The following is a 19,740-nucleotide window of genomic DNA, read 5'->3' on the forward strand; positions in this document are numbered from 1 at the left end:
TAATACAAATTGGAAACAATACTTTGGTATTTAACTTTTTTTTTCTTTAAGATTGGACCAGCAACATCGACCCATAAAAAATAATTAAACATGTCTTCTATTGCTGTTAGCTGTGATAAGATTTAATTTGATCTAGCTTCAGGAAATTTAAGACCTTACTCCAAAATAAATGTCCCTCAATATCATGTGAAGTTTTCTTGGTGCATTTTAACTTCACTTGTGTGAGTGTATTAAGTCTTCAGAGTGCAATAAATGAATAACATTCTCCACTGATATAGTGCTGCACTTTCATGAAGTTAGGGGACAAATTTTCTAAATCAAGGAAACAGAGGCAGAGACATCCTGACATTTAGTCCTTATTACGAGACGGGCTCCAAAAACACTGGATCCTACAGTTCCCATAATGCAACTTGATAGTGTCATTAATTAGATTTTCCCTGCCTGAATGCCTACATTGTAATGCCGAGTTATGTGTTTTACCTTGATGACATCATCAGGGTTAAAAGAAGAAGAAAATACATAACTGGTTTCAAAAGCACTAAAAAATACAGTTTTACTACTGGCTGTTGTTAAGGATATAGGTAGTAATAGTGAATTGAAACTCCACAACCTAATTTTTGGCTTGTCACATTATCACTATCCACTTTTTTTATCACCACCTTTGTTTCACATAAAAATTAGCAGCATTGTAAAAGGTGGTTACATTTAACACATATGCTAGATTAATCATGGTTTTGATAACATAAATACAGGCTTGGCTTCACTTCAGTTTAGCATCCAGCGGTTCCTGACTGGTTGCCCTCTTCCCTGAGGAAGATGCTAGGAGGACATGTGGGACGTGATGCTGGGGGAGTCCTGCTGGCAGACAGATGAGCCAACTTCTCAACTTGCGCGACCAGCTGTTGTCGCAGCGACAACTCCTGGTCCAAACCACACCCTGCTATGACTGAACCGTGCATGTGTGTCTTGCATGTGTAAATTCATAGTTTGTGTGTGTGTTCATGTGTGTGTATGTGGGTGTGCCTTACCAGTGGAAATGCATGGGAGATTTTGCCATCAGGGGGCAGCTTAGCTCCGAAGCCATAGGCAGGAAAGAGCTTGTCGCTGTCGTAGTCCTGGATAATCTCACCCACTGCTTTCAGGGCCATGGCATATGCATTCATCTGGTAGGGGCTCATATAGTGGAGTGAGGTGGGCTGGGACGGGTTACCTTAGAAAACACACACACATAATATGGTAAAGTGAATGATAATATGTCTTCCTCCTTCTCTCTGTGCCTGTGGTTTTCACCTGTGAAATACAAGGAACACTATATCGCCAGTGGAAATACAAGATGACTGATGCCAAGAAAATACTGTATACTTTGTTCCCTGAGCATTTACATTTTAATTGCAGTAGAGACAGGCTCTGGATGTGATAAACTATATGAGAAATCACAGCTGTAAAATCTGACATTAAAGAAAATATACTTAATCAATCAAAGAATCAAAGAATCAAAGAATCGTGTAAACAGGATTATAACAGGATTATTTATGGGAGTTATCAGTTTATGCAATCAAGTAAATGCCTTAGATTGAATTGGTTATTGGCAGCGGTAGAATCACTGCACACATGAAAACATAGCCGAGTGTTACTGTCCTCTCCCCTTGGCACAAGCTCTTCTGGACTCTCTCCTCCATTATGAAACAAGTGTCCTTCTTTTAAAGGGGATGAAAGGGAGGGGCGGGGGTGATTTGATTAGCCACAATAGATGCCTGCTCCCAACACACCTACTGATAATGTATTCCCTCAATCCCATCTAGCTTCCACCCACGCCACAGGTGTACCGCACACCTCTGGCCACGAAAATACCAAACACATTAACCACGCCCTGTGCACCTTGCACGGCTGACTGCACTTTCCACCATGTGAAAATAAGAGCCTAAATGTAATCTATTCAAGACAGCAGCGTCCCAGCCATCACACATGTGAATGTACCTGCCATGAAAAATATCATGTTACTTTACAGAGGGGAAAGGGGACAAGTGCCTTTCACACTGAAGTGTTATGCTCTCTCCTGTGTGTACTAACTGAAAACACAAAACTAAAGTTGTCTCATTTTAATGGTTTCATAGGGAAAAATACAGTTACTGATACATTTGGAGGGGACACTAACTAAAGTGGAGTAAAGGTGCATTACACATTGTGTGGCAGTCACGCTGAAGGTCTTAAGCACCAACAATCAGATGGGTTTCTTAATGTATGACTCCCACAGTATTAAGTAGAAACAGTATTAAGTAGAATTGCTTATCTCTGAGCCAATGCATTGAACTGGCAACTAATCATTTCCCCTGCAAGAGCCAACCGTATTACATGGTCCGCCAAGTACTTTTAAAGTTTAAGTTGTTAAATACAACTGATTTGCACATTCACCAACTGCTCAAGAGAAATATGTTTTCAACTAAAATATCTCTTTTCAGCTCATAGTGTTTTGTAATTAGACTTATCAGTTTTAGAACTTATTTTCATAACATATTCACATCACTTCAGCAAAATAACTATTATCTTTAACTATTAGATTGCCTCAGGTACCTTTTACTTCTTAGGTCATTTGAAAACATGAGTGACCCCAACTGGTTACCATATGGGACCCCACACTGTGGCTATACTGCACTGGAAAAACTAAGAGTGTGAAAAAGGTTTTCTATTAAACCTTTTTAATAGAGGTTCAGTAGCTAAACAGATAGCTACTGAACCATGTTAGGACAGTTTATCCGCTAGGCTTGGTGGTACAAATGAACTAACACCTAATATAGGTCACCACATATGTTTTCTAATGTAGGCAAGCTTGTTATTATTAAATTACTATATAATAATTTATAATATTCCAATATTTTATCACATTTGGTGATTATGTAAAAGAAAACAAACAAACAAAGAAACATCAGTCCCAGATATAGCTATGAGCTACCTTGTATTGTTTGTGCCTGGCAGGTAAATCTAAACACTTCAAAGTGATTTAATTGATAAAAACATAAATGGTTTAATATTTTAAGAAAAAAAAAACTTTACTTTCTTATTAAGAGATGATATAAGAGTCTACAGCACTGCAGCACTGTCAGGTGGGGCTTTGAGCTAAAGGCTAACATCAGCATCCTAACTTGCCCACAATGACAAAAAATGCTGATGTTAGGCAGATAAAACAATATATAGTATAAAAATATAATATAAAATATATTGCTTATACCAAATTCACCAACTGAGTTTAGCATTTTAGCCTGCTAACATTTGCTAATTAGCACTTAACACAAAGTACAGCTGAGGCAGATAGGAATATCATCAGTTTTATATTTGGTCACAAACTAAAGTATTGGAAAAACTGGAATTGTGACTGAATAATGGCACTAGATAAAAAAGGATCATCCTGAATGTGTGTTGCAGATTTTATAGCAATCCAACAGTTTTTGAGATTTATCACCCAGAACCACACATGTCAATCTCATGCTGAACATGAGAGTCATTCAGATTTATCCTCCAGGAACCATTAATGTCTACATCAATATTTGTAACAATCTGTCCAGTAGCAAGATATTTCATCAAACAAGTGAACACCTTTGATGGTGATTGCAGAAAAGTCAGGAGATCACCAGTCAGTAGGATTCATCTTCTAGGGATCCTGAATGGCTGTACAAAATTTCATGGCAATCCATCAAGTAGTTGTTAAGACATTTCAGTCTCAATGAAAGTGGCTATTAATGATAATTAGTGGTCTAATGGGGGGTTATCCACTCAATGACATACAGGCACACCTATGAATAAGCATACTTCTTGCTGTCAGATAACTGTCAAACTATTCCTTTACTGTTACGGTTATGTAAGAAAACTGATTCATCGCCATCACTTCATTTCAGTGTTTTGCAAGCTGCAAGGTCCATGTGTCATGTTTGATGTTGGTTTGAAAGGGTTGGGGGATCACATCTGATCTATAGGTGTTTTGATGCAATAGCGGGAGGGCAGTGAAGAGTTACAGCCTAATACACACATGCACACCACAATAAACAAAAATACTTGCGAGTGAATATCATGTATTCAAAAATGCACCAGTCAGTGACTTACCATTGGATGCTGTAAAGTCTATAGCCACTGTGAAGTTCAGCTGGGTTCTATTGCAAGAAAGTGGGAATCAAAGAGGAAAACAACAAAGAGCATCATGCACTTCAGTATACGCTATACCCACTGTGTCTCCAGCACAATGAACTGCAATACAATCGGTTTCCTGGTTCACTGGCTAATTAATATGCTGGGACAATAATCCCTTCACCATCTTGAACGTCTAATTAGGTAAAACAAATGGAAGCACTAATTAAAAGTGAACTGAATAAATTCGGAAAATTTACATCTGTGGTTTACCAAGCTCCCCGGTAACTTGGATCTTTCTGCGCCAATATGAATTTGGTGTAATGCTTATAAAGGAGGTCTTGGGAAATTCAATCTAGTATCTTAAACTTCACACACACACAAACAACACACACAAACACATAATCAAATTCACTCACAAAGACACAAACAACCAAAATGGTTGCCATTGACACTCACTGTGAGAGGAGGCTAATTATTATTCCACTCACCCTCCTCGGATGAAATCCACAAAGGTATACTCAGACTCCACTTTGAAGGACAGCAGAGTTACCTGACGAACACACACACACACGCACAGAAAGAGGGAGGGAGGAAGAGGGACCAGGGCAAATGACAAACAGGTGGCCAGGCAGTACAAGATTTAGTTAGAGAGAGGCAGATGTAAGAGGTGATGATACCTGTGTGTGTGTGTGTGTATATATATATATATATATGTATATATATATATATATGCCAAACTGAGGAAATGACAGGCAGATATTGGAGAGGTGGGTGTACTCACGGTTCCAGAATTGATGTATTTCTTCTTTTTGCCTTTCTTCTTGGGATTTAAAACCTGCAAGTGACGAAAAAGTAAGTTAATGATGGAGAGGGCACTTGTAAAACCACTTCACAAGCCTGGAATGATGGTTAATAATGAACATGAATAATTCAGCAGATTCCTGATAATAGTGACAGCCCATGAATTGAAACTGATATTATGCTTAACTGTGTGTGTATAGAGAGTGGAGAAGATACAAATTGACTTTTTGGAGGAGAAGAGATTAAGCCATCCATCACTCATCCATCCATCCATCCATCCATCCATCCATCCGCTACTACAAATCTGATAAGTAAACTTTCTCTTCTCTTTTATAACAGATGTTTATTCGGGATTTTTAAGATTTACAGTATTTATTCATTATGCAGCAATAGTATCATCAATCAGTTTACTTGGAGCAAAGGTATAAGTTCATGGAGTTAATAGTTAAAGAGTAAAAGAGCAAATGGCTAATATGTTTAATTATACACCGATCAGCCATAACATTATGACCATCTGCTTAATATTCAGTAGGTCCCCCTTTTGCCACCAAAACAGCCCAGACTCGTCGAGGCATGGACTGTGATTCATCAGACCAGGCCGCCTTCTTCCATTGCTCCATGGTCCAGTGGGCATGGGCACCCTTACTGGTCTGCAGCTACACAGCCCCATACACAACAAACTGCGATGCACTGTGTGTTCTGACACCTTTCTGTCAAAACCAGCATGAACTTTTCCAGCAATTTGAGCTACAGTAGCTCTTCTATTGGATCTGACAACACAGGCCAGCCTTCGGACCCCACATGCATCAGTGAGCTTTGGCTGCCCATGACCCTGTTGCCAGTTCACTGGTTTTCTTTCCTTGGACCATTTTTTGTAGGTCCTGACCACTGCAGACCAGGAACATCCCACAAGAGCTGCAGTTTTGGAGATGCACTGACCCAGTCATCTAGCCATCACAATTTGGCCCTTGTCAAAGTCGCTCAAATCCTCATGTTTGCCCGTTTTTTCTGCTTCCAACACATCAACTTCAAGGATAAAATGTTCACTTGCTGCCTTATATATTCCACACACTGCCAGGCGCCATTGTAACAAGATAAATGTAATTCACTTCACCCGTCAGTGGTCATAATGTTATGGCTGATCGGTGTATGTGCAACACAACAAATAAGTTCTTGCTGATAAACTATTATTTTACTTTTTATGTTTTTTCCATATCGTACACACATGAGCAAGCAAAAGTATTTTCTGTAGAGTGGATGTTCAAAAGCATTGGGACTTTTTCTGCTGTTATGATAATATTTCTGCTGTAACATTATTATTATGTGTAATCAAAGTGTAAGATGTTTTTTTTCGAGGTAACAATTAAGCTCTGGTTATAGAATAATTTTGTCTGAGTTTGCTGCAGCTTCAAGACCCTTTTCAAAGACAAACTCTACCCAAAACATCACAACTTTCCTAGTTCTTATTGACTCCTATGAATTTATAATGCATCATATACATTATTGGTCTCAAGGATGCATCATAATCTGAATCACAAATTACTGTGATTTGATGAGTGCAATATCCATGTGGGCTGGCAATAAAAACAGTACATACTTCAATTGAGTTGCAAAGTGGGAGGAGCTAGTTTGGGCACCCCTGGTTCTGGAAATAAAAGTCACACTGATTTTTTCAAATAGACAAAGTTACAGGGCTCACATTTGGATCACTTCTCCAGCTTGGATGGGCATGAAACACTTCTGGTTAAGTCATCAGAACAAAGATTAATATATAATAATATTAAATATCTGGTTCTTTGTCAAAGATACTTGTGTACATAACAAATTAGAGGTAGATGTTAACTGCAACTTCCAAGGTGCATTTTGCTGAGACACATCAAATCGCAGAGCCTAAAATTTTGTGACAAGCACCACTCAAGGCAGGTGGAAGTTAACCATGTTGAGACAAACCTAACCTGCGGCTTAAATCAATTCATTTTTCAATTCTGGGTCAGTTGTGGGTGAATACAGTAAATACAGTGCCATGTTGTATTCTCGGGCTGTAACAACAAACCGCTCTGGTTCATACCTTTGACTGAACTCTTGCCCATGGCAACAGCAGCTGAGGCTTATGGTTAAAGTTGAAATAATGTAAACTGTTGTCCACATCATAAACCTATTGGAACAGTGTTTTTAGACAAACACAGAATGGGTAGGAACATTTCTAGGACCAGCAGTCTTTCCCACTTCACAACTCTGGTCCAAAGGCCACACAGGCAGTTAACTACCTGGGGAGCCAATGTTGTTAGCCATTGCTTTGCCCCATATGTGACTATAGCACACATACATTATGTGATGTGATTCAAATGATGGGTTAATATACGGGGCGCTGAGACTACAGGACCACCTGTAGCTATAGTTGTGAGTTTTGACAGTCTGTTTTTTCCATCACCATGTCTGGACCCATAAAAGTCACACAGCTAACACTAGTTTGACCCCCGTCCTCTCTGTGATGCAGCATGAACACAGTGTGGGAAATGCTGAAGAGAAAGTAACATATTGCTGGAATTAGTGTTTACATTGACCAGGTAGGTTAGCTACCAAACTACCAAGTTAGTTAACGTGCAAAATACCTAGCTTTCTTCTTCAGTGTGGAATAGACTTAACAGCACAATGCATCTTCCAAATGTTAAAATCTTAAGTGGTTAATAACTGTTGATGACTCATGCTATGCATAGCCTCAAGAACATGTCCTCTGTTTTAGCTGTTAGTGAAACCAATCATTCAGGTTCACGGTTGCATAATCAGGGGAAAGAACTACTTGCTTTATTTTACTTTGAGAGCAACATATGTTTATCAGCTATTATATCTATTTCGATCCTTCTGTTTAGAAATGGGTGTATAAGCTTTTACAAGCTTCCCCAGCCCTCAGAGAGTCAGCCAGCAGAAGTCAAAATCACCTAAATTGGAGTTGCAAGGTCTTCATATGATGAAAGCGTTAAGACACAACAAACCACCACATGCCATGTCTCACCTCGTACACATTGAACTGGTTCTGCCCTCGAGACAGCTCTCTGTAGCTGGTGGTGAACTCGCCAATGAAGTCATGACTGCAGACAAACAACACCCACACAGAAAGAGGAGCATGAAAACAGATTTTTTCAATCTGAGATAAATTGTCATATCTTTGTTCCTATCCATCTCTTTCTCCCTCTTTGTTCCTGTCAATCTCCCAGTCAATCTGCCTGATCACTGTCTCTTTGAAGCATACTTTGTCTAACCTCCTCAAATTTTCACCCACATAATGTGCACAAGCCATTTAATTTCATTCTGCCACTGGGGAAACATCTTTGTGAATCATGAGGTTAGAGTGAGTGGTTATCCACAGATGCTTTTACCTTCCATCTCGATCCCAATCATAGACGTCTACCTTCACAGTCCTGAAATAGATAGAGAACATCTTATTTCTCAACATCTGCTCTTCACCAGATCATCTGCTGTCAATAAAATGAGAGCTTGAAGTTCAGTTCAATCAGAAAAAAAACTCTTTTCTCACCATCACATTGGGAACAGAGCAATTACGCATTTACTGATTCAATAGTGTCATGCTGAGGAAGATTATTGGTGCAGTAGGTACAAGCTGTTATGTGAACTGTGAATTACAGGGCCTATTTACACTCTGACTAGTTTCCAGCCAGAAAACGTCAATTACAGATCTACAGAGAAAAGTGAATAAAAGCTTTCAAGTTTCCATGCAGTGCTATGCATGTATTACACCAGGCACATTGCATGTTGGGCTGTGTTATATTCATTAAACTTTATTTGGTTAAAATGTCACAGGTCATTGAAAGTCATTAGCATATAGCTGGGGAGTTGCAGCTATGCCTTTCCACAAAATTCTTATCTGTAAAGACCCACAAAGTTTGCCGTTGTTTAATTTCTGTGAGCCACAAGTGAATTGCTTTGTAATTGAAAAAAGAAAAAGAATACTTAATGCAAATGAGGGGAAATTAGCCTAAAAGGCTCTACAGTGATTTGCCAAAAAACCCTGAAAGTTTAATCTTTACCTGCTGTGGATACATGCGTGTGAAGAAGAAGATCATCACTGGAGTTTCTTTGTTTCCTTCTTAGTATGTCCCTTACCTCCAATATTACAGATACAAACAAAAAGGAAGCGCCTGACACAAAGTCACGTAAATTGATGGAGAAAGTCATACACTAATTTGGACAATGTTTCCTAATGAGAAACCTACGCACTAGTCTGCAAACAACCAGTGAGAAGTGGCAGAGGTAATGTTGTATGATTTCGCTCCCAGTGGGTCTTTACGGTCAAGGTGCTCAGACAGAAAGTGAAGCAGATTTTGGCCTTTTGTTATTTACATGAATTGGACAGATAGGCAGTTTGTACATTCTGTGTTTATTTGCCACCATCAGTCAATGTACTGAATGCTGACACATTAGATGTAAGCTCTTCATAAAACATTTGCATTTCTCTTCGCCTACAACTCTTTCCACTGACTCTCAAGTTTATCTGTTTTTTGTCTGAACACATCTCAATAATAATACTTCTACTCATGCTACTACCTGGACTTCTACTAATAGTAATGATAATAAAGCTCTAATAATACTACTGATAATAAACCATTATTTCTTTCCTTGTTGCTTCCTTTGAAAATGTTTTCTCTCAACAGTAAGTTAAAGTGCTACTATCTTAAAGAACTGCTGACAATATTCAGCATTGTTCTTGTTGACAAATTCCATGACAAGCTAAAAGTAACAATGGATGAATACTAACATTCAAAGCCTGATATGCAGTTGCTTATTCCTCTGTGCCATAGATTTCCATTGTTCTCTAAAAGCTGTTGTACAAATATCCAGTATTCACAAGTGCACCAAATGAGCAACTGTAGTTAGAAATTGGTCCCCAACGAAAGCACCATTTACACCTGTTTAAGTAACATTAGTTAATATTACACTGCTGAGATGTTGTTACTGTTTGTTATTACGAACTAATGTGTAAATTAAAAACTATTCCTTAAAGATATGCAAAAAAGATTAGTTTTTTCTAAAGGTTCAGTCCAAAGGGATGATAATTCACAAAAACCTGCTAAAGTGGATAAGTAGAGGGTAATAGTTGCTTTACTGCATGAATGGTAATGTATGCACGTCTGTATGCAGTGTGTACCTGAGCAGCAAGTGGCTATCACAGCCACTCAGCACAGTCCAGCCTGACAGTGAATGTTTAACACAGTGCTGACTGAGAACTGAGTCAGTCTCAATAACACCAGTGCTGGTCCCTGGGACATCATGACCGACTGCTGGCATTATTCTGACCGCCTCAGCAACAGGTGATGTCATTCAGATAGAGTCTCCCGGTGCCTTATTGGTTCTTAAGTGTTCCCCTACTTCATCTAATCAGAGAGAAGCTTTTCCAGGGCAGAGGAGTTTATGCTGCTTATGTAAACAGTGATGAAAATCAGGTGGTCTATCAACATCCACGCTGTTTGTACCATGACATTTCACAGATTTCTTCAGTGTCGAGAAAGAAATTAGATCCCTCAGGATGACATTTCATTCACTCTCCATTTGAATGCATAATAGAGTTGTGCAAATGTTTTCTGACCTGTCATAGTCTCCATTGCAGAGAGCTCTAACAGGGATGGTGAAGGGCTGCCACACCGGGTTCAGTGTGTTCTTGATCACCTCTGTCTTATGGCAGATGGTGAACCTGCCGGCAAAATAACAGTTTTAAGGCAGCAAATGAGAGAGAGCACACTCATATGCTCAGATTGCACCTATGAAGATAATCCCTCACCCTCTATATCCAGTTTCCTCTGCAATGCTACAAAATGCTGTGTTTTTATATGTGTTTAAGTATATCTGGGGGACATGACAGAATTGCAGATGGAGTTTTATTGTAACAAACATCTCCCCAAGGTAGAGCAATGGAAGAATGTGATAATCTCAAAAGATTGAAGTGAGCCTCAAATGTTGCTTGATTCAAATAAAATGTCGATAGAAAAAAGGGAGAACCAGATGTGACAGCTTATATTACTTAAGTGGATATATGTAGTTTTGATCTTCAAAGTGATCATTACACACTTTTCTGAATCTTTCTTTTCATAGGAACAGCCAAGTGAGACCACATCTGCTGCAGATGCTTTCTCCTGTGCAACATTAGTGGATGTGGGTTCAGTGCCTTGATCAACATTACTGTACAGTGATGCCACCATACACCAGCATGTAAAATACTCTATCTGGTTATCTGGAGCCTGATTATTACGCTGTGTAACTGTCGATGAATACACAAACAGAACAGGTTGTTTTAACAGCAAGAAATTGCATTTGACCATATTGTATGATTTCTTTTAAAGGTTCTGTAAACCATCACCACTGCCACTACACCACCAGCATCTCAGACCAAAACAAATGCTTCGTCAGGCACACCTTTGGCCTCCATTCAGCAACAACCCCCTCTCCCCTCCCTTCACATTCGCAGTCAGCAAGGTGTCACGAAGCCCAGTGAAAGCAGCCATTAAACACGTGACAAGAAGCTCAGCTGATTAAAGTTACCACGTGTACATGAGCACCAGCAGAAAAACTATCTAACCACAACCATTAGCCTGTGCTTGCATTGACATGATATGCAGCAATACTGACATTTAGCCAGCTCGTGATAGCAACATTTGGTGAACAACTTGAAGATAGTTAACAGCAAGTCAGCTACTGTTAACAGGCCTACTGCAGCTGGTCACTTATGAAAACAGACATGTAACTTTATGTCACCATTTCTGAGCCAGTCCAGTCAAGCTGGAGCCCTTTAGCAGCACGTAGGGTTCTCCTCTCAGTAAAGAGAGACTAGTATTGGCTCCACAGTCAGACTGGGAAAGAAATTTAGCCATGGACTTGTCCGCTGGGACTGCAGTGCTACAAATGACTCCTGACGGAGTCGGTAAAAACTGTGCTCTGGTCTTATCTCTTGCTTTGTTGGAGGTCTTTTTTGTTGAAAAAGTGGTTTCTACTGTGAAGGAAATTCTGGAAGGTCACTTTTACCTAAACGCTGTGTACTGCACTGTGCCATCTCGCGGTCCCTGCGGGTGTATAAATGTGGGGAGGACCAACAGTTTAACGAGAGGGACTCACATGCACTAACATACGATACCAAAAGGTACCAAAAGAAACTCAGATCACAACGTACAAGATGCCATCACTCCACTTTAGAAAAGATAAATAGCAGTTGTTTGCTGCTATATTATTAATTCAAATCTTGTTTACAGAACCTTTAAACTGGAAGTTATGTATACAATGGAGGAGATCAATATGATAATAATGTTGGTTTCAAGTGTCTGTGAAAGAAGAGAAAACTTGTCAAAAATATAAAGAGCTCTTTTGGCCATTTTGCACTTTAAAGATGATCCCTTGCATCAGGCTTCAATATCAGATAATGGGGGATGTTTGTATCTGTTCAAAGCACATAATCTGTTCATGTTCTAGACACAGTTGAATATTTGAGATATAACCAAATAACAAATAACCAAACTCACGTTCCATCCTCGTTACTGCGGTAGAAAACCAGGAAGGGGTCAGACTTGCCAAAAAAGTCTTTCTTATCCAACTTGTTGGCACACAACTGCATAGTAGCAATATCCTGAGAGAAAGACAAACAGTTTTAGGTGAACATCAATGTAATTATTTTGATGCAATTTCAATTCTAAGTCAGCAACTTGTTTTTCTTTTTTTCTTTCAGGAACTAATTTCTTGGCGACAAAAGTGTATGGTTTTAGGGGGGATTTCAGTGCAAGAATTCCAACACAAGACTCCCTGTGAATACAAAGTAATTGGCTGTGTAAAAACTCATGAATATTAGTGATGTAAATGTGGATACGGATCCTAAGCAGCAGCAGTCAAAGCGACTCAATGACAAATGCACACACAGATTACAGTGATTGCAATCCTGTGTTTCATTTAAATTACACACTTTATTAGTGGGAGAAACTGATTTTATTATGGCATGTCTGTAATGTAGTCAGAGAGGCAGAGGGAAGGGCTTCATACATATGTATGTATGGTTACAGCAGTTAATGAGGAGTTGAGTTATTCCCACTTCTGTGTTGAGATGCTTAGGACAAGAGTGGATAGATAGATAGATAGATAGATAGATAGATAGATAGATAGATAGATAGATAGATAGATAGATAGATAGATAGATAGATAGATAGATAATAAGGCCTTTCGGTTATTGCTTCAAGTGGTAGGGCATCATGGGAAGCTAAGCTTGTCATTGACAGATAGGGGTTGTCAGCCTGCATACACACACACACACACACATACACACACACATACTTATCAAAATTTCGGAAGAACATTTGGATCTTGTCAGGAGCAAAACCTCCCACAGTAACGATGGTAAACACAACCAAGATAAGCCTGTTAACATAATGGTCTCTGGAGCAGCCTTACACACACACACACACACACACACTGACGAAATTCTGTTAGTATCTGGCTGCCTAGTTAGTATTAATATATCATTATGTCAGGGGAATGGAAAATTGGAAGAGAAAAATCATTCACCTCATAGCAGGAAACCATCTTGACAGTTCATTTTAAACACATTTAGACAACTGTGGAGAGGCCTGGATAACACAGCATCAGTGTTTATCAGTGCTGAAAAAATAAAAGTTGGAGTGGGGCATTGGGGTCCAGATGAAGTGATTTACTCTTGCGTGTCTGTTACATTTTATGATCTACTTTTGACAGATTGGCTCATCACTAAATGTTTTCTGTGTATCTGTGTATGTACATGCTCGTGTGTAGGTGTGTTTGTGTGTGGAGGAGAGGATTGCAAGGTGTTACAACAACAGAATCTGAGAAAATAAAAAATGCAGACAATATGATAATATTCCAACAACACTTTGTGTGCATGTTTGTTTTTTTGTCTGTATGTGTGTGTGTGTGTGTGTGTGTGTGTGTGTGTACTGACCCTGCAGTTACTGAGCTCCTCTGCAGTTAAGATAATGACTCCACACTTCTTCCCTGGTATCCCACTGAGAGCGTGAGAGAAGAGAGTGAGACAAAGAGAAAAACTGAGACAGAGGGTAATTGTAGCTTGACATGAATTATACAATTGCCAAGCAGATGTCATTCATAGCTGTGAGCTGTTATTGTGATAGGTGACAGCACAGCACAGCGACAGTCATATTTAAAAGACAAACAGTAAAAGACAGAAAGCCTGCACTCATTTTTTAGTATGCACGTCATTTAGTGACAATGGGAGCTTATTGCTGTTAGAATATTTAAAATGATAGAAAATGGATGCCATCAAAAAGTAAATCCTCTGTCTGAATCAGGCACCTAAATCCGAGGCCTTTAAGCCCCTTTAAAACACACTATGGCTTGTGAAGTGTTTTAAAATTGTTTCAATGCATGTGGTTTAAACTGCTACAATTTTAATAACCATTAAACATCTCCTTTTCTACAATAACAGCCTGTAAAACAAGTGATTTGACAGACTGGATTTTTACCACCGTATAAATGCTGGCAGCTACCTATTACAACAACGAAGAGCTTCACTGGAGCAATTGGAGGTTAAGTGACTTACTCAAGGCCACCTCAGTACTGGAAACAATTCACCTGCCCGTCCAGATGTGGCCTACTACTCTAGGATATCAAACCAAAGGCTGAGATGGAAATGTACACCGATTCAGTGATGTCAGTTACACAGCAGTTTCTGTCTAAGATTTACTAACATTAGCTAATGTTTGCCATGCTGAATTATTGCTGACAGCAGACCATGTGAGACTGTAGCTTTAAAATTTCTGAGTGTCAAAGGAGAACTTGTTAGTTTTCTCTGCAGTTGAAGTTTCTTGCTTGGAGCGGGTGGTGGTGATTGCTTCTTGAGATTCAGCCAGTCATTGCCTTTACAAAAAAGATGCTATAAAATGCCCTCTGATTGGAGGCTACAGTCAGTTGCTATCAGAAAGTGACGAGACGGGCCAGGGCTAGTTTGGTTAGCGTGCTAACTTCAGCAGAAGAAAAAACGATATTGAGACAATTAAGAGTTAACACTTGAGGCAGCTCTGGTGAGTTACGGAATTAAGTTAAGATACTGAAGTCGCAACATTTCTTCAGGACTGGTCAGTAAACAGCTGTTAATGCTAACGTTTGTTATGTAGCAATAGCAAAACTTACAAATAGCTCCCTTAATGTTCGCAACTGTTTTGGGTCCATCAAGTCAAATATGCATTGTCTTTGACATAATAAAAAACTAAAATAAATAAAAACTTTTACAAAAGCCATTTTTACTTTTTTAAATTAGCATTGTTTGCATCCATATTTGCTAACTGCTAACTGGAGGTCTTGCATTTCTTGGCTCATTACAGTCACCTACTGTTAATCTGTGGAATACGCTTTTTTGACATCAGACATTTTGACATGTCACAGAGGAAAAACGTAATAATAGATACATACATTTTCAGGAAATTGACAAAACAGAGTATGAATTAATAAGGTTTCCATTCACTAATGGTATGAGGATATTAGGAAGTTGGCACATTGAGGTAAACAGCTCGTGGCACCAATTCTACAGTCATTACTACAGGAAGAACTTTCCATCTTAGCCTAGTGTGGACTTGTAAATTTCCAGAATATACATTGATTTATTTTATGTGCAAATTGAAAATGCGCATAAAAATGGGTGGATTTAAATGCACGTACTGTCACACTGTCATGGCTGACTGGGACTCTTGCTGCTATGACAGAAGAACTATTGTATTAAACCTTCAGCAGGATTGTGTTTGTGTTGGCTGCAGGCTCTTGTGTGTCTTTGTGCGCTCTCATGCACGAGATACAAACAAAATGGGACCAGCTCATACAACCTCCACAGTGTTACTAGAGGGGTGCACTAGTTTTATTTCTGTTGTAGATTTAACGAAAAGGCTTGTTTAATCAATAACAAGTGGCTTTATTGAGTAAAATATACTCACAGACAAAAGCATTGTTGATGGAATGTCTTAAAGTTTAAATCCATTTAAAAGTAGAAGTTGGTCTGAATTTTTTTAATTTAGAATAACCACATTTCATATTATTAGAGCATATAAGCTTTGGTAAACAGTTTTGAATACTTTTTAGCATAAAATGAAATGAAATGGGAATGGCTCACACACAAGAACAAAAAATGTACTGAGGTGTACACATGTATGCATCCCTTCCATCAACCCTCAGTTTTTTTTCTTCTGTTTTCAAGGTTTAAGCTTGTAAAGATTGTTTCTCTCCCATTTAAACTTACATTAAATTTGAAGTCTTGAGGGAGAACTGACAGAGGTGAAAGAACTCTCAACCCGCACAAAAGAGGGAGAAATTGAAAAAAAAAAAAAACAGTGGATGTCTATAGAAAAGACTCAAAGAAAGAAAGGGAAGAGGACCAGATTGGGTGTGATAGAACTAAAATGAGGGGTAACTTTGTGACTGGTAGGGACAAAAGCATAGAGCCCAGCTGCTCCTTCATTATACTTTACTGAATCACAAAGTCTGGATAAAAGGATGAAGGAGGAGGAGAGAGAGGTGGAGGAAATGGCAGGTAAAGGGAAGAAAGACAACTGCAGAAAGTCAAATAACATTGTAATGGAATTTGTCACAACAATATACAATATCTGTATCTAATATATATTTGTTAGGTTTGATAAAGATGGGCTGGAATGAAAATATGAGAAGCTACATGCTGGCCTGAGCTGAGCTGCTGTGCTCAGAGTTGCGTCAGGTCTTAGACATCGACTGTAATTGTTGCCACAGCGAGGCGAGAACAAACATCACAACAAGTGTGTTTGACACTTGTTGTGATGCGGTTCTTTCATGTGCTCTGACATCTGAGATCTAAGCACTCTGAGACAAGATGAGAGACTAGTGATCTAAGACTGATTGTGACTGATAATTACAAAGAGAAAGACTCATAGCCATCTCCATCAGTGCATCTTCATATTGCTTTACAAAGAAAAAATAACTTTTAACAGTCCTCTGATGTTTCACACATTTGTACAGTTTGTATGCAGGGGCGGACTGGGAATGAAAATCCTCCTGGAACTTTTGACTCAGGCTGGTCTAACAAAACCTACCTGGAGACTCACCAGCACCCACACAGACCATGTCACTGCTGACAATAATTCAGTAGTAAACACAGAGCTATTTCATAATTTAACTATTTCATTTGTAGAACGATGCATGAAATAGAAACCCCTCTATAATGATAATAATTGCAATACTACATCATTCACTTGTTAATATTATAGTTGTCGATTATACTGGGACTGATTATACACGGACTCTAAGATTCTAAGGTTCAGTTCTGCAAGGTAACACAAACAAAATACTTAAAGTACCTTGGTCAGTTATCAAATTAGAATTACTGATAAAAGCAGAACAGAAAACGCAGCTAAATTGTTATTGTTAGCATCTGAATGCTGTTTTTTTGTGATTTAAATTTCTTTCCATTCATGTAAAAACAAAATTAGTCAACTACATTCCACTGTGCTTAAATGATGTTAAAGGATACTTTCATATACTATAGCAGATGGCAGAAACACAGCTATATGCAAAAGTCTGGGCACAGCTGGGCAAATGACAACAACCTCTGTGGCAGACATTACAATAGTAATGTCGACAGACATTAAAAATGAATCTTTCTTCAGACGTTCATGTCATGTTACTTTTTATTTAATCCTCTTAAAACAATTGAAAAAAAAAATAAAATACGGCACAAAAATTTGAGCAGCCTATTACTTGTAAAGCCCTCAGGCCTTAATTAACTCATTATGCCATAATTAATTCTATCAGCCCTAACTGACTTGTTAGGACTTGTAAGTCAGGTGACGAGGAATTGTCGGCTCATGATAAATTCTCCGATTCTTCAAACCTTGTGGTAACACTCAACAACCATGGGCTCCTATAAGCAAACGACTGGGGACCAAAAATGAAGCTAATTGATGCCTACCAGCCAGGGGAGGCTATAAAAAGACATCAAAGCGCTTCAAGCTTGAAAGCCTCCACTGTTCAAAATATCATTAAGGAATGGCAGTTAAGGGGAACTGTAGAAGAAAAGATCTGTAAGACCAAGGAAACTACCCCCATGTGACTGAAAGGAGCTACAGGAGGGTTCAGCTGACACAGGAGTGGTGGGGCGTGTTCCACTGTGTTGATGCACAAACAGGGTTTACATCCACACTACTATATTTTCATTTTAAAATGCTTCTCTTGGGGCGGCCCTGTAGTCGAGTGGTTAGGCCGCGTACCATGTTGAGCGCAAGACGCCCTTAGCAGGGCAGTTACCGGTTCGACTCCTGACCGCTCCGACTCCTTCCTGCATGTCATTCCCCTCTCTCTACCCCTTTTCCTGTCAGTCTCCACTAAGCTATAATAAAGGCATAAAAAGCCCCCAAAAAATGATTTAATAAAAAAAAAAAAAAAAATCATTTTCTTTTGCTATGTTTTCGCCTCCCATCCACACTACTCTGAAGTTTTAGAGCCTCGAACATGGAACGTTTTGAAAATGCTGATGGCCCCATTTTAGTTTGAAAACTCTGGGGGTTGCATTCTAGTCTGGTAAAAATGGAGACCTCTGGAAACGATGATGTAAACACGCCCGGTCACTCGCTGATTGGGTCTTATCAGCCTCGGCCACCACTAGTGGAAACGTGAATTTCAAGTGTTACTGACCTTGTTGTCTTTGCTAGCGGCTGTTGTTCAGTTGAATCCTGCATGTTAACACCACAACTGCCTTTGCTGTTCCTCGTTCGTAGTATGTTCTGCAACTAATCAGTACAATTGAGAGTAGACAATCGGCTTCCTGTCCCGCATGCCCAGTATCGGTGAATGGTCACATTCGTGTGCATTTTCAGCTATGTTAGTGTCGATGGAGCTAAAACACTCATCTGTACAGAGATTGTTTTAAAATGAAAACGTAGTAGTGTCGATGTAGCATGAGAGTCATCAGAGGGAAACCCTACCTACAACCTGAGGCCTGCAGAGCAACATCTGACTAACCCAGAGACATTTTGGAAACAAATGATGTGGACAGATGAAGTTCAAACTGTGCTCTTCACATCTTCCACATCTATAACAAATAAATCATTGAGAATTACTACATGCACTAGCCGGTGCAGCTGTTCTTGCCTTTACACCACTGGTTCAGCAGCCCGGGAGGGTCAGACCAATGCATGCATCCATTGCAAACCATTAAAACAGTTCAGTTGTTAAGATGTGTTAACCCCATCATGAATCACTTGAAGAAGCACAAGCTGAGGCTTTTGGAACGACCCTCACAGTCCCCTGACCTGAACATCACTGAAAATGTGTGTAGAGATCTTAAACATTCTGAGTGTGCAAAAATATCTCAGAACCTGGAGTGATCTGCAAAGAAAAATGGATGAAAGAAGAGGAAGAAGACTCCATGCCAAAATTACTGTTCACTGTTCACTACTGTTTAAAAAAAATATATATATATATATTTAAGTTCCTTAAAATTAATAGTAAAAGTGAATTCCTCATTTTTCTTCTTTTTGTTCAGTACCCAGTAGTAATATTATGGTAATTATTAAATAGATGTTCAGTTTTTACACTTTTACCCCCTCTTCTCTTTTCCCCTGTAATCACATGTTTATCTCGGTATCGGTACATTTCATTTATATGCAGTATGTGGTAACTAAACATGCTGTATCCAGAGTATTACCTAATTCTCTGATGACCTGCCTCAACAGTTGAACTACTCTATAGTTTCATGATGACAGTCGCTAGGATACAGTTTATTTCCATAGATAGACTGCAAGCAGTAACATCTTTTTTTTCCTTTCA

The 19,740-nt window shown here is 39.1% G+C and overlaps 1 protein-coding gene across 2 annotated transcripts in view; it reads right to left on the minus strand.

Moving 5' to 3' along the window:
* Positions 1-19,740, minus strand: part of LOC139620209 (copine-9-like) — a 105,328-nt gene that overhangs the window by 19,085 nt on the left and 66,503 nt on the right. For both annotated transcript variants that reach the window (XM_071475525.1, XM_071475526.1), the window contains 9 exons: positions 13,883-13,946; positions 12,444-12,547; positions 10,523-10,627; positions 8,298-8,339; positions 7,934-8,009; positions 4,901-4,954; positions 4,608-4,669; positions 4,096-4,142; positions 1,029-1,210 (listed from right to left, as the gene is read on the minus strand). In XM_071475525.1, the coding sequence (XP_071331626.1) occupies positions 1,029-1,210; positions 4,096-4,142; positions 4,608-4,669; positions 4,901-4,954; positions 7,934-8,009; positions 8,298-8,339; positions 10,523-10,627; positions 12,444-12,547; positions 13,883-13,946 (736 nt within the window). The remainder of the gene's footprint in view (positions 1-1,028; positions 1,211-4,095; positions 4,143-4,607; positions 4,670-4,900; positions 4,955-7,933; positions 8,010-8,297; positions 8,340-10,522; positions 10,628-12,443; positions 12,548-13,882; positions 13,947-19,740) is intronic.

This window comes from Trachinotus anak, unplaced genomic scaffold (assembly GCF_046630095.1).
Source record: "Trachinotus anak isolate AG129_WGS33_773 ecotype Australia unplaced genomic scaffold, CSIRO_AGI_Tana_v1 ptg000004l, whole genome shotgun sequence".
Classification (NCBI taxonomy): Eukaryota; Metazoa; Chordata; class Actinopteri; order Carangiformes; family Carangidae; genus Trachinotus; species Trachinotus anak.